At 41.3% G+C, this 14,461-nt stretch overlaps 1 protein-coding gene across 1 annotated transcript in view; it reads left to right on the forward strand.

The window, feature by feature from the left end:
* LOC308586741 (serine/threonine-protein kinase TNNI3K) overlaps positions 1-14,461 on the forward strand; it is a 165,393-nt gene that overhangs the window by 114,792 nt on the left and 36,140 nt on the right. The window contains exons 19-22 of the mRNA XM_081193729.1: positions 1,794-1,846; positions 3,912-3,964; positions 5,334-5,466; positions 10,380-10,489. Of these exons, the coding sequence (XP_081049855.1) occupies positions 1,794-1,846; positions 3,912-3,964; positions 5,334-5,466; positions 10,380-10,489 (349 nt within the window). The remainder of the gene's footprint in view (positions 1-1,793; positions 1,847-3,911; positions 3,965-5,333; positions 5,467-10,379; positions 10,490-14,461) is intronic.

A 14,461-nucleotide genomic window follows, 5' to 3' on the forward strand; every position in this document is an offset into this window, starting at 1 on the left:
CCAGGCGAAAGGGGGGGATTTGTGAAAATCACCTCTCCTCCCTTCAGCCCATGGAAGCCTCCCCTAGATTAAAGAGCCCCCTGTTAGTGGAAGGAAACAGCCCATGGCAAAGTGTCAAAAGGTCTGTTTTTTTATATATTCAAGATTAAATTGCAGCACAAAACTTTTAAGAGAATTTGATGCAGCAGCTTTGTTTTTGATTTCAACATATAAAGAGAAATAATCATGTGGGTGCTGAAATAAGATGTCCCCTTATGTTCACTAAACAGCGCCTTGTATTGTTTTCATGCTCTTATGTGTGGTTTTAAGTATTTCAGAAACCACTTCATACTTTATACAGCAGTTGGGTTATATCAGTTATGGACCGCTGTATTGTGTAAGAAGGAAAAGCGAAGGAGAAGTGGAAGCATTTATTGATAGGGGCAAAAAGGCTATGAACAGCTTAGTTGCATGTAATGTGCCCAAATGCGTCTCTCATATAAAATCAAAATCCTGTTAACGCTTGTTTTGGGGTCTGTTTGCTCTTGTTTTAAAAAAATGCCCACGCCAATGATTTGCACTATTGTTCACCTAAAATAACTGTTCAATAAACTAACAGAAAAGTATCATCAGGAATAAATGCAGAGTGAGTGGAAGGACTGGAAAATCTAGTTGCATTAACACTAAGCTAGTCTGGTTGTGTTAACATTAGGGTTGGATTTTCAGAACCTATCCGACCTGTGAATCACCTGTGCTGAGACCTGGGTGAGGCAAATGGGAAAGTGAAAAATATCTTCTGGCCTCCTTGCCCTTTCCTCCAACATCCGGATGTCATGGTAGCCCACAAGGCCTGACATTCCCCAGGCGATATCGTGACTTTTGTCATGGGCTTTTTCTCCTCTCATGGTGGTTTCAACACTGACGGAAGCCTGGCGGAAGGTGCATAATGTTTGTTAGGTCCTGTTGCCACCATCTACCAAGCCATTCTGAATTTGTGACTCTTTCCTTGAATAGGTTGGTGGAGATTTCCACCATTACATGCCAAATATGCTCCCAAGGCCCTGCTCGATGGGGGTCTAATGAGGAGATGATTGTGAAGATTACCTCATCATAAAGAGATAAGATTCATGTAAATCCTTTACGAGGCTACAAGCTTTCTTATGCAAAGTAGAAAGGGAAATGAACAAAATCAAAGGACAATGATTGTCTGTCAAATTAAATAGGGAGGAAAAAATGGAAATTAGCCTTTTGAGATCGGTCCAAAATATCCTCCTTATGAGCATCTTACAGTTGCTGGCAGTAGCCTGCTCACAGCTGGATTCCATGGGCTTTTTCCTGGGCTCATTTATGCCATTGTAAATTAGGAGTAGTCCACTTTATCTGAGTGGAGCTGAACTGAGAGGATAATCAGGCCTTCTGATTTTATTGAAAGGTTATCACTGGGTTCAGTCCAAAATGTCATCATCTTCATTTCTTCTAGGTAATGCTGTCACATAATTAATAAACCTGTTACAGATGATCTTCCACTAATTAGGAGATGTACTTGTTCTACTACTAATTAGAGAATGACTCTGACATTTGGACTTACTAAACTGTCAGGATTTTTTTCACCCTCCATTTTTTTTGATATTGGACAATTTTTGAATCATGTTAATAACTGTAGGATGTAGCTAAAAACTAAACCTAAGACTCTGTTTCGGTATAATATAAGAGAGAGCAGAAAACAGTCTAAAATTCCTGATCATGTTGCACACATCCATTTTGAAGACAATACCATTCAGGTACCCAATCTAACAACTTATTCTTCTCCACAGTCACAATATCCTCCTGTACGAAGATGGTCATGCTGTTGTTGCTGATTTTGGAGGTAAGAGATTGGAAACTAAAAGAAAATCCCAGTATGTTTTGTAACCTCTCTAGCAAGGATGAGCAGACTTTGGACTGCAAGATCTGCTCTATCTACTGGAAATTATGACATCTACCAGTCGACCTCTTGCCCATCCCTGCTCTAGGGCAGAATTGGTAGCCATTATGTGAAAGATGGTTGGATATCATAAGCCACAGACTGATGAGGAAGCCACAATGATGTTTAATGTATTGTATCTCTTGCATTATTAGAGTTCAGTTGTTTTTATGTGGTAGGCTAACAAGTGAAGCCTTTGATGTAGTTTGCTTTCTTTTCTTTGTTAAGTTTAAATTATTTACTTACACTCAGTTTAATAAACAGAAGGGGAAAAAACAAAACAGATAAATCTGTAAAAGGGGTTGGGGAGGTGGGAATCAGATATCCAGATCTAAAAACAAAGAACAAATTTCCATGCCAGAATCAAGTAGAACAAATGGAAGTCATAAATTTCCAAGTAATATAAATGGGTTTACGTTATCGTGAACCTTGTTGCCACAATAAATTACAAAGACACTCTATTTTTCCACCAAAAAATGTTATCTGGCTGGCTTCCTTTTCCACTTCTCCCCATATTTGTGAACTTAACCATACAGACAATATCCCAAACCTTAATTAACTATTAAAAGTTAGTTTCTTCATTATCTTCCAGTTATAACAGTTGATCATTTTGGCACCCATCAATGAACTGTCAAAAACTTTCTCAGCACCCAGAAATAATATTTCACAAGGTTGTTTTGTTTACTTGATAATATGATTGATATGTAACACTTCACGAATGTTTGAAGATAATTTGCATTCTTTAATAAATCTGGTCTGATCATCTCCAGTGTATTTATTTGTTGTATTTAATCTATTTGCAAGGATGGTGCTCCACAATTTAAAATCCTGATTCAATAATGCTATAGGACAATATGGCTGGAATTAGCTGGCTGTTTTTATGTATAACCACCATTCTTGCCAATTCCCATGTTCTGAGGAGTATATAACTTGAAATAATTTCATTCAGTATCTCCCATAAGAGATGTTCAAGTTTATTCAGGAATATCTATAATCCTCAACTGTAAAGGCACCTGGATCAGGGGCATTATTATTTTGTAACTCACTGATTTCCCCAGTTCAGGGATAGTTAAAGAGGCTTTTCAATATCGGGTCAAGTTTGGCATGGTACAAAGGCCTGAATAACATATTTCTCAGGATGATCAGATATATAAAGTTTCTGAAAAGAAAGAGAGAGATTCATTTGCAATGTCATTAGATCTTGTTACACTTTCATTCTTGTTGTTCTTGAGTCACAATACCAGGTTATTATACGGCTTCTGCAGTTGCCCTGCTCATCTTATTCCCAATCCTGTTATCTGCTACCTTCCCACATATGTTTTAGATGTACTATATATGGGGTCAAAGCCAGAAAAAAACTAGCTTGTAGGCAAATAGAGCAAGGACTCATGCTATATAAGATCTTGATATACTGTGATTATAAGCTGGGTAATTATTGTTGGTCACATATCCTGTGGGGAACAAATGGAATTTGGGGGTGGGGGTGGGCAAAAGCTATTGATTACTGATCTCCTATTCCGATCATAATTTTAAACAGGCAATGCAAATCTATGTTTTGTAATCCAATGATCTTCCTTATCTGCACTGATGCAGAAAAATCCATTGGTTCAAAAATAAAGCCAGCCTCTTAAAAACCTTTATATAGGCTGGCTTGAGTTTTTGAGAGATGCTAGTATGACATCACGCTGATGGCTTCTGGCAGGGCATCCATGTTTTTGGTGGTGGATGTAAATCTGATTTTGAATAACTGAAGTATTCAAATACAAATATTAATTATTTAATGCAAGCCTTTTAATAAATGCTGTCCTTGACAAACAATGCCACGATGTCATTGTATTTCCACTTGAACTTTATACAACTTACAAATATATATGCATTTTTGTTCTTTTTTAAATACTTTGGTTATCCTGTACTCAGTGATACTTATTTAACTGCTCTCCCTCCCTTTTGTTTTGCTTTTACATCCCAGAATCCAGATTTCTGCAGTCTCTGGATGAAGATAATATGACAAAACAACCTGGGGTTTGCCTATTCTTTCTCTCTCATTACAAATAAGTACTATCAAATGTATATGAAAATCTAGCCAAGGAGCAAGAAATAAGATTAGGATTTTCTTCTTCCAACATACATGCTATTGTATAATGACAGTGTATGCCATTTGTTTGCCATGTCAATTGAGATCAATGATGATTAGTGGGTACAAAATGTTCTCTCTGCTTTGCACTCAGAAATGAATTTCTAGTCTGCAACAGTAATTGGCATTAGAATTTGCTACTTATATTAGTAGTTCTTATATTAGTAGTTCAGAATCATCTTCAGACTGTTGATGGGTATGTTCCCCTGGCCCCCAGCACTGTAATTGTTTTTCTGAGCTTTCATGAAGAACTCTAAGAGGGAGGGATTGTTGTTTTGTACTGAGAATTCTTTTTAAAGGTTTGGGGTGTTGGCTTATCAGAGAATGGAGCCTCCATTCTGAACATAGCCTCTGACATAGTATCACCTCAGGACATTTCAGGAAATGTAAATGGAAGCTCCTGACCAATGCAGAGCATCACTGTTGCCCACCACTTGTTGTGCCGCCACTGAAACTTTACTTCCTTCTCTCAGACTAGGATCTGCCAAGAGCAGACCCGCCAGGTGTCCTTATTTTCCAGGGACAGTCCTGGATTTACAGAAGCCATCTCGGTTTCTGATTTGATCCCGGAATATCCTATTTTTCTTAGGACATCTCTATTTTCATTGGAGAAATGTTGGAGCTATGCAACCCCCAAGCAAAGGACATAGCTATACAGCAGGCTTCCTCAACCTCAGCCCTCCAGATGTTCTGAGACTATAATTCCCATCCTCCCTGACCACTGGTCCTGCTAGCTAGGGATCATGGGAGTTGTAGGCCAAAAACATCGGGAGGGCCAAGGTTGAGGAAGCCTGCTATACAGCCTTTAGAAGACATCTGAAGGCAGCCCTGTATAGGGAGGCTTTTTTTTACTGTTTAGTGTTTTATTATGTTTTTATATGTTGGGAGCTGTCCAGAGTGGCTGGGGCAACCCTGTCAGATGGGTAGGGTATTATTATTATTATTATTATTATTATTATTATTATTATTATTATTAAATAGGACACCCCTGTTTTTATTGGAGAAATATTGTAGGGTATGGAAGAGCATCTGGTTTTATGCATGAAGTGAAGCCCACAGTGCAGTTTGAAACTCAATAAAAGACTTGGGAATCTGTTGCGCAGGAACAATCTGATCACCATCCTCCCTTCCTATTAAGAGAATTGTTTTGTGAACATATTGCCAGAAAGCAAAGAGAAATGAAGCTGGAGAATCGCTGCTCCTGTGAAGAAACAAAACATACCATTAATGCATTATTGATGTTGTCTTGATGTACAGAACCTGCGCTGGATGGCCCCTGAAGTATTCACACAGTGTACTCGCTACACTATAAAGGCCGATGTTTTCAGCTATGCCTTGTGTCTCTGGGAACTGTTAACAGGGGAAATTCCATTTGCTCACCTCAAACCAGGTAAGATGCACAGCAAGCTAGCATCAAGATTGCTTCTTTCTGGTGCACAACAAAGAAGCTGCTTTGTATAACACTAACTCAGCTTTTAGTCAAATGTGTATTTGTTTTAATTTTGCATTGTGGGCTTTCAGTTTCCACATAGAACTGTAAAGCCGGTGTTTTGCAGTCAGCCACAGTACGCTGAAATCAATGTTTCGTCAAGGAAAAAGAATTATGCAGGCAACTTAAGAGTCTGTACTAGCTTTTACCCTAAGGTGCTTTCTCCAAACTAAGCTTATCAGATGCCTGAGGTGTTTCAGGCTTACTAGAATGTTAATATATATTTTTCATGCATGCATCGCTGAAAATGTACTGTGAAACAAGGAGATCAGCGCTTTGCCATCAAAGCAACAAAGCCGTTGTGAGCAAAGGTGCCCTGATTGTCTTGACCCAGGATGACATCATAGCCAGATCGTCTTGACACAGTGTGACGTCACAGCCATTTACTCTCCACTGGAAAACCTTTAGAGCCAAAACTGTGCATTGAATGAGCTACCAAATGCAGCAGAAAACTGCTCCAGTTTCTAATGAATGCCGATTCAGAATGTACTTGAACTTCATTTTTTAAATGGCCCTTTAATCTACATCAAAATGGGGCTGTTTGCTGGGGGTTGAGAGTTCTTTCGCTGTTCCAGTTACTGCTGGATGCTATCAGGTTCAGGTGTTTACTTGGCCAACTGCACTTCATCACAGGGACTAGATGCTCCACACACCCACTGAACCTGGGGGCAAAAACGTGGGGAAAGTGGTCTTACAGGCAAGGGAAATGCTGCAAGTAGGCTCCCTGGAGCTGACTTGCAGAGGGACATAGCAGAAAAGGCGTGGGAAGGAGAGTTCCAGAGGAATCCAAAAGTGTCTCCTTCCCTCTGCCCAGCAGCCTCCTCCTATTGAAAGTTTTATCAGGTTCGTGCTTGTTGTTATTTACAGTCAAGTACTTTAACAGGGCCAGGCACTTTCTAAACACCGAGAAGCTTGCAGTCTGGAGAATTCCCCTGAACTTTCCTGTTCTAAGCATGACTCCATTGATTCTCACTAATTAGCTTCACTTGTCTTGTGCAACAGCCATTCATTCCATTTTCCCATTTGAGACAGCCAGGGTGCTTAGCTTTTCAAAGTCATTATTCCTCTGATGCATTTAAAGTTATATATTTATTGACCCTATTTGCTCGTTCTTGGTTGGTGGAAAGCCGGAGAAAATTCTCCTCTTCCCAAATACTCCGGAGATCTTATTAAAACCAGATTCACATCTCTTCTGCCACTTATGGAATTATGATCATTTTACTAGTTCAATGCTTTTTGCTTTCTCTCCCTACACCTTTTAAAAAAAACACCACATACTATTTTCTTTTACTATTTGGTGGCTTTACTGGGTATTGTATCATTAATACATTTTTGTTTGCAGGAATTTCTGCATCCTTAAGCTTTTTCTTATTCTAGTTTCTATCATTTCTTTTACTGATTTGTTGAAGATAAAATGTTGTCACAATCTGATTTCAGAATATGATTTCCCACGTTTTTATAAGCATTTGCCCTTCATGAAATAAATGTCAAGCTTTTAGATTACCATACTTTTCTGTGTATAAGACTATGTTTTTCTCTTTAAAAATCATGCTAAAAAGTGGGGGTCGTCTTATACAGGTGTCATGCATAGGGTAGACATTTGATTGGTTCTGTCAGCGGCTATTGTGCATGTTATTGTTTGGTGCGTCAATGGGTTATGCTGATTGGCTGCTGCTCCAGTAGTTGGACGGGTGATTGGCAGCTTCTGGCAGCGATGGGACAGACGGGAGGCGGATTTTGTGACTTGTGCGGGTGACCGATTTTTGGCAATCCCCCCCCCCCGGCTGAACAACTCTGGGCAATTCTCTGCAAAAAGAAGCTCAACAACTCTGTTCCATCTCCCCCCATTTTCTTAAATTTCAGTCCCTCAAAATAGGGGACGTCTTATAGATGGGGGTGTCTTATAGACAGAAAAGTATGGTAGTTTTCATGGTTTTTTATTTTGTTTCTACAGTTTACAATAACATTTCCCACCCCACCCCCTAAAAATTCAAGTATGTGCTCTAGAGTGATACATTTGCCAGAACATTTTTCTTGTAGTTCCATAGCTCGGCTTTCCACAAGCTAAGCACAGACATTTTCTCTGAAGGTGTTCTGACCTAGCCTTCCCATTTGGGGCGAAATGTGCTGATCCTAAAAATCCAGTAGAGAAGGCTTTATATTTGATTTTCTCTCTTCCTACCTCTACATGCTTCTCAAAATATTTTTATCCACCTCCTATGATTTCTTCTCACATTTTCCTTTCATACTCAGGTTGAACTTTATCTCTGCCTTCCTGCTAGTTTCCTCCATCCCTCCCCCCTAATCTTTTTGCATTCATTTCTTCCTCCTTGTCCTCTTCTTTTCTATTCCCAGTTTGTATAATCATTGCAATGTAATGACATTTTATCTCACTTTCTAATTTACTTTAATACCTCTTCAGGCCCTTCAGAGGAGGGAGACTGTTATGTACTGAAGTTCTCACCCTGGGCCAGCAAGGGGATACTGTAGATAGTTTTCACTCAGGTTCACATATGCAAATAAGGGATTGAAAGTGATGTTCAGTGATTGGATAGTTACAGAAAATGGTTACTGTTGCGTTCTAGTGGAGCTCTATATAAGCAGGCTGGCTGAACCCTTCAGTTCAGTTTTGTTGTGGCCTGTGAATAAACAAGAGCTGTTTGAAGAATCGTTGTGTCGTCTGATATGTTCACCCACAACTTAACAGAGACATTCCTTCCCTCTTCCCCTGCTGAACTTCTGTCTCCCGGCCTCATTTAGTCAACTTAGAAAGAGTTGCTGGTGCTGGCATTAGCAGGGCTAGTGAGCATGGCAAGCAAGCAAGGAGGCACTGGGCAGAATGTAGCACTAAGGCCCACCTGAAAGTGCCTCAAGGCCCATCGGTGGGGCCCATGTAATTGTTTGTGAATCACTGGAATAGGCATTCAGCTTAAGAGACAATCCCAGGCAACTTTGCATGATACCAGGATGGCCTAAGGCTCCCTTTATGTGCAACTCTGCAAGATCTGAGTGTACCCTGCCCCAGGCTCAAGCTAGGTTCTGTGTCCAGGTGAGAACCAAGAGTGGCCCCCTCAGATGATAGGTCATTACCTGGTCTGGACCCTGTCTCATGTCCTGCCCTGTGAATTTCTCTTGTTTGCCAGCTGTCAAATCCAGAAGAGATGCATACCCCTCACCTGTCCCAAGTTGACCAGGATATCCCATAATTTCAGAAGCTATCCTGGCTTCTGATTGGATCATGGGATGTCCCAATTTTTGGTCCAGTGTTCTGGCATGAATCAGCTGATTTGTGCCAGAGCACTGGACCAAAAGACACTCGTTTTTTGGTCTCATGCTCTTGCGAGAGTCAGCTGGATCCTACAAGAGCATCCCAGTTCTGATCAGTAGGATGTTGGAGGGTATATAGATGCAGGATTCCAATTATTAAACATTTCATGACTCTTCTGAAAGCTTCCAGAAGCAAAGGGAAACTGTACTTTCGCTTCTTACAGATATAAATGCATAAGATTTGCAGAAAGCTAAGATTAACCACAAAGCACCTTTTGACCCCAGATGTTAACATAACAATCTTTTAAAAAGAAATGCAGCTTGGCTGGAGTGCTGAACCGTGATGAATTTTTCAACTTTTAAAAATAATACAGGGAGCCAGATGGGAAGGTGGAAAACAAGCACATTAGAAAGAAAAGAAGAGTGAATAGGCCATGTAGCTGAGAAACTGTTTAGGTTTTATAATGCAGGCATAATTGAAATAAAAAGGTAACAACCCATTACTTAAGCACTAAGTGCCAACCAATTAGACTACAGCAATAGTGTTTATCAATCAGAGGCAGCCCACGTTGGGTAGTTAAAGATCTGCCATGAAGATGAATTACACATAATGACTAGTCTAAATCTGAGAGATTAAACCATTTGGGAATGTCGGAGTAGCTTCCTTTTAAAATGGGCATTACTATGTGGCTGTAAAGAGGTCATTTGGTTCTTGGAGAGACCACAGGGGCATAGACTATGGCCATGCAAGTGTCCAGAACCCTCTTTAGATTTCTTACATTATCTGTAATAGTTGCATGGCAAACCCCACTTGAGTAGTTGTATGATAAATAGAAATACTGAACCTAACAGAAAAGTTTAGATTCCAGTTAAACCAGGCACCTCAAACGTGGATGCCTGATTTGCAGCTCAGGACTTGTGCATAAGTGCATAATGTTTAGGTCCTTTGCTGCTGTACCAGACGGTAAGTATATATTTATCGCTGGATAGCTGCAGCCTTACCTATTAAGACCTACTAGATATAATTCACTATGATTAATTGGTCATCTACCAGGGACTAACTGCAGCCTACCCATCTCATAACATGGTAACAGATGGCAAGAATACCAAGTTAAACGTAGCGTACATACAAAATTTAAATGTGTACCAGCTTGAGTTTGATGCTATCGTTCCGAAATCTCATGCTGATTGGAGAAATTACTGCGGCATAGTTTCATCAATGAGTGAATAACTGAGAGAAGCGGAGGAAAGGGGAGTCTCTACAAACATCGCTCATTTGAAGGAATATTCACTAAATCAGATAATATATACCTGGATTAAAGTCTTCATCCATTTGTTCCTCCTGTTAAGAGATGTTGACTTCCTACCGGGTTCATAAGTAATCATACAGAGTGCAAATAAAAGGCCACTCCAGGAGTAACGCCCATAAAAATTGGTTGAAGACAGTGCTACTGACTGAGGACTGACTTTAATTGTTGGCTTCTTTTCCTTCACCTGCATTTTGGAGGGACAATAATTCCTCCTCCTTGTCATTTTCTTATTTACAGCGGCTGCAGCAGCAGACATGGCCTACCATCACATCAGGCCTCCAATAGGCTACTCAATTCCCAAGCCCATCTCATCATTGTTAATGAGGGGCTGGAATGCATGTCCTGAGGTAAGTGGCCCCATTTCTTAATTTTCCAAGCAATATATGCCACTGTTCCTTGATGAAGAATAGAAAGCAGAATTGCCTGCTAATTTAAACATCGGACACCTGAGGCCTAGATCCATCGCTTTGATTTTCAGTTTCTTTCATGGAAGGATATAGAAACTGTAGTGTTAATCTGTTTTCTGCTGATATTTCCTTGCAGGCGTACATACAAAAAGAAAACACGGGGGTGGGATCACAGATGGTTTTGTTAATGTTGTGCCCGAATGAAGATTTGACTGTTGGACCTACTAAATATGATTCCTAGTCACTGGCTTTGTCCAGAGAGAGTAGTGCTTTTATGGATGACCAGCAAATTATTGACATGCTAGTTACCCAAAGCTGGACACCCGCCATGCTGTGATGATCTACTCATGACAATTGTCACAACTGAGTTTGGGCATTGGGGCAATCTTAGTCTTTGATGGAAGGGAAGTTGTTGTCTCTGTCTCTCCTCACAATGCTGAGGTATCCTATTAAAGGAATCTGGTGTTTCCTATGCCCTTATGCCCAGTCAGGGGCCAGGGCAAATGGAACACCCTCAGATGGCAATTCCTGCAGGGGTCACCCTATTTGATGTAAGTCTTAGGAAGCCCTGCTCTGGGATTGACCTGTGGCATCACTTCCGGCAGGCGGGCCAGAAGTAATTAATTGCCCCATGCGCAAGCCAAACCTCTTTCATCTATATTCAATAAAGTTGTGGCCTGTTTCAATCCAAAATCAGTCTACATTGTCCTTCGATTGTCTTGGGGGTTGGGGACAGAGGAGCCCAGTGCCTTGGCCTGCAGTGCTTCCTGTCTATAATCTGATACTATAGTACAGAGCTGTCATTTGCACTGGCTTGTACACTTCAGTTTCAACCAGCAGGGCTGGTTTGGTTTAGGCATTCTTCAATAGGATGGCACCAAGCTACTGCTACGGTTGTCACTTTTTTCTGGCCCTCCTCCTGTGTCTTTTAACAGCTGTTCCATACCCAGAATTTTAACAGGTGAAGCTCTTTCTGCAACTGATCTCCATGCCAGGAAAACTCACCTGCTAAATTTCTGTCCATCTAGCTATGAAGCCAAAGGAGGAAGGCCAGCAAAGAAAAAGAATAAGGTTAGTAACCTAGATATGGAGTGACCTGTCATACAACACATTGATTTAGCCGGAAGTGAGAAAGTAGCCCAGATTAGCCCAGCTGTCAGTCGGATTCTCTTCTTTCTGTACAGTCTGTGAAATACCACTGCCATTTCCCTTCTGGCTTCTCCGTGACTTCATCTCTGTGCAGCCTACTCCTCCTTCCCTTGGAAAACAGAAATGCTAAACCCAGATGATAATATATCAGCTTCTGCAAGAGATCAGTCGTAGACTGTCGATATGGTAATAAGATATTTATTTTCCAAAACCTTAATAATAATAATCAAGAGCCTTTCATATCTGTTTAAAGCCTTTTGTTACTACTGGATTTCTGGATATCTGGATACTCTTTAGCTGATTATTTTCATATTTATTTTATTTCTTGGTGGGGCAACTAGAAGAGATAGCTCCACCTATTGTTTAAAAACCGTTAAAACTATCTCTGCATAAAAGAGCAAATCTGGCATGCCATGTCAAGAGACATACGTTGTTTTTCTACTTTCTCTGGTTTTCCACTTTCGATTATTTTTAAAACTCAATCTTTTAATTAACAGATATTAGAAATTAAAACAACCTTGACGATGGCAGGGTGCCATGGTTAGAACAGTTGTGCCGTCTTGGCAACAGGCAGTCTAGATGACAAGGGAGATAATAAGGGAAAAGACTATCTTCCTTCCCAGACCGGCCCAGCCTAGCTGACAAATATCAGGTAAAGGGGAGGGGACCGGAGCTTGCCGAAAGAAAAGAAAAAAACACAAGCAAACTGTCAGGGAACTGACATCAGAGCAGAGGGGAGAGGCGAGGCTCCCAGATTCTGCAGGAGAGGGAACGAGTAAGGGAAGAGAGAGAACGTTATGTGGGGAAGGAAGTCCAGGTGACACCAGGAAGAAGGGAGAGGCAGAGAGCATCTCGGAGGTGAGGCTCCGAGACTCTTCCAGTGAAGTCAGTGAGGAGGGTGGAGGACCACCACTCGGCACACCCACTCTGCGCAGAAGGCTTCCGCGCAGAGAGGCGAGGCGAAGGTTGTCCGTTAAGGAATTCTTATGCTGGAGGAAATTTAGGAGACGCCCACTCACGGATTCTGCTAGCGACTGAGCAGCAGCGCAAAGGGCTGCTCAGTCAGGGAAAGACACAACCACCCCTAAGCAGTTTGGAACAGCTGGAGATTTACACACAAGCAACCCCATTTCCCGTGACACAAACTTTTAAAATAAATATTTAAAATAAGTAGATTAGATGCATGTAGATAAGTAGATTAGATGCCTTCCATTGCCCTTTCCTTAATCCCAGCAGGCTTGCAGAAGAGAGAGAAAAACTCCTCATATCTCAGTAAGGCTCACTCCCCACGTTCAGAACAAGTGCCAAAGAACCAGTCTCCCCCATAGTTCGAGTGGTGTGGTGGTTGTAGTGTCGGGTTAGAATCTGGGAGACTGTGGTTCACATCCCCTGCTTAGCCACAAAGCCTACTGGGTGGGTGACCTTGGGCCCGTCACCAGCTCTCAGCTTTCTATGTCACAGAGATTAATGTGGAGAGGGGGAGAACCATGAAGGAAAATTGGGATACAAACGTAATACAGATATAAAGAGTTCATGCTGGTAAACAAGCCAGTCAGTTGTTCCCAATATTCGTCCCCCATCACCGCCACCATTTTGTGACTGGATATGGCATGTTGCTGATGCACAAGCCATAAGCACCAAAAATGCTTCTTCCGTGGTGGAAACTAGCCAGTCCCAGTTCGAAGTGTGAGACAGGCCTCCTTTTCTACTCCTGTTCTGGCCACAGGAGGAGCAGACTAAGAAGCCAGCTGTTTCCGCAGCTTCCACATCATCAGACACACACACACTCTCACACAGCCAGGAACAGAAGCTCATCTGTGAAGATGCTGTAAGCAATTCCCCAGAAGGGTTCTTACAGGATATTGCTGCTTTCTGCCTTCTTAAAAGGCTCAGTGGTGCTTCACTTGACCACACTGGGTCCTGCAACTGTGTCTTATTTTTTATTGTAAAAAATCAGGTCTGAAAAATATGGAAGGATAACATAAAAAACACTGGCCTGCAGTGGCATGGTAATGTTATCTGGATGTTATCTAGGTTCTCCATAAATAGTGAGTGAACAGAAGGCAGCCATTCCAGAGAACCTAGGGGCATGTGTGGAAGCAACCTTAGTAATATACTATCAAAATATTTCACTATTTCTTATAGTCACACATATTATAAAGACCAACAATCCTGCTTGGTTGGTAGAGGAGAATTTTAATGGAGAAATATCCCCAAGCTGAGGATGCACAGATGTCTTACTGCAGATTCATATTCATCTAGGCAGTGGGGTGAAGAATTAACATATTGAGCAACAGTCTCTCCAAATTTGGGTTTGCCCCTCAAGTTTTGATCTATAACAGTATTTAGCAGGGAGATAGGTGTTTGAAAACCCTTTGTCCATTTCTACATATAGCAAAACGATACCTCTATCAAATTCTACCCTCCTAAAAGGTACATATAGTGACTCTATATCAAATCCATTTTATTAAAAATGCATACATAAAAAGTAACACTGTCATTGTGCAGCCCCCATTGGAGGATCTGTCGTGCTGCATCACAATCTTGATTTGCATGAAGTCAGATCTCGCACCCTCCATTGGATAATTTGTACTGTCTTATCGCAAGCCTGGATTTGCTGGAAGTCAGGGCAGGAGAGGGAAGCAAATGGGAAGGCAGTCTTTAAAAGGCCATTTTCAGACAACAACAGATGTTTGAATAAAGCAGGGATGGAGGGACACAGAAGCTGTGAGAATGTTGGGGGGCATGCTGAGGGAGCTGTGA

This window comes from Podarcis bocagei (genome assembly GCF_964188305.1).
Source record: "Podarcis bocagei genome assembly, chromosome: 5".
Lineage (NCBI taxonomy): Eukaryota > Metazoa > Chordata > Lepidosauria > Squamata > Lacertidae > Podarcis > Podarcis bocagei.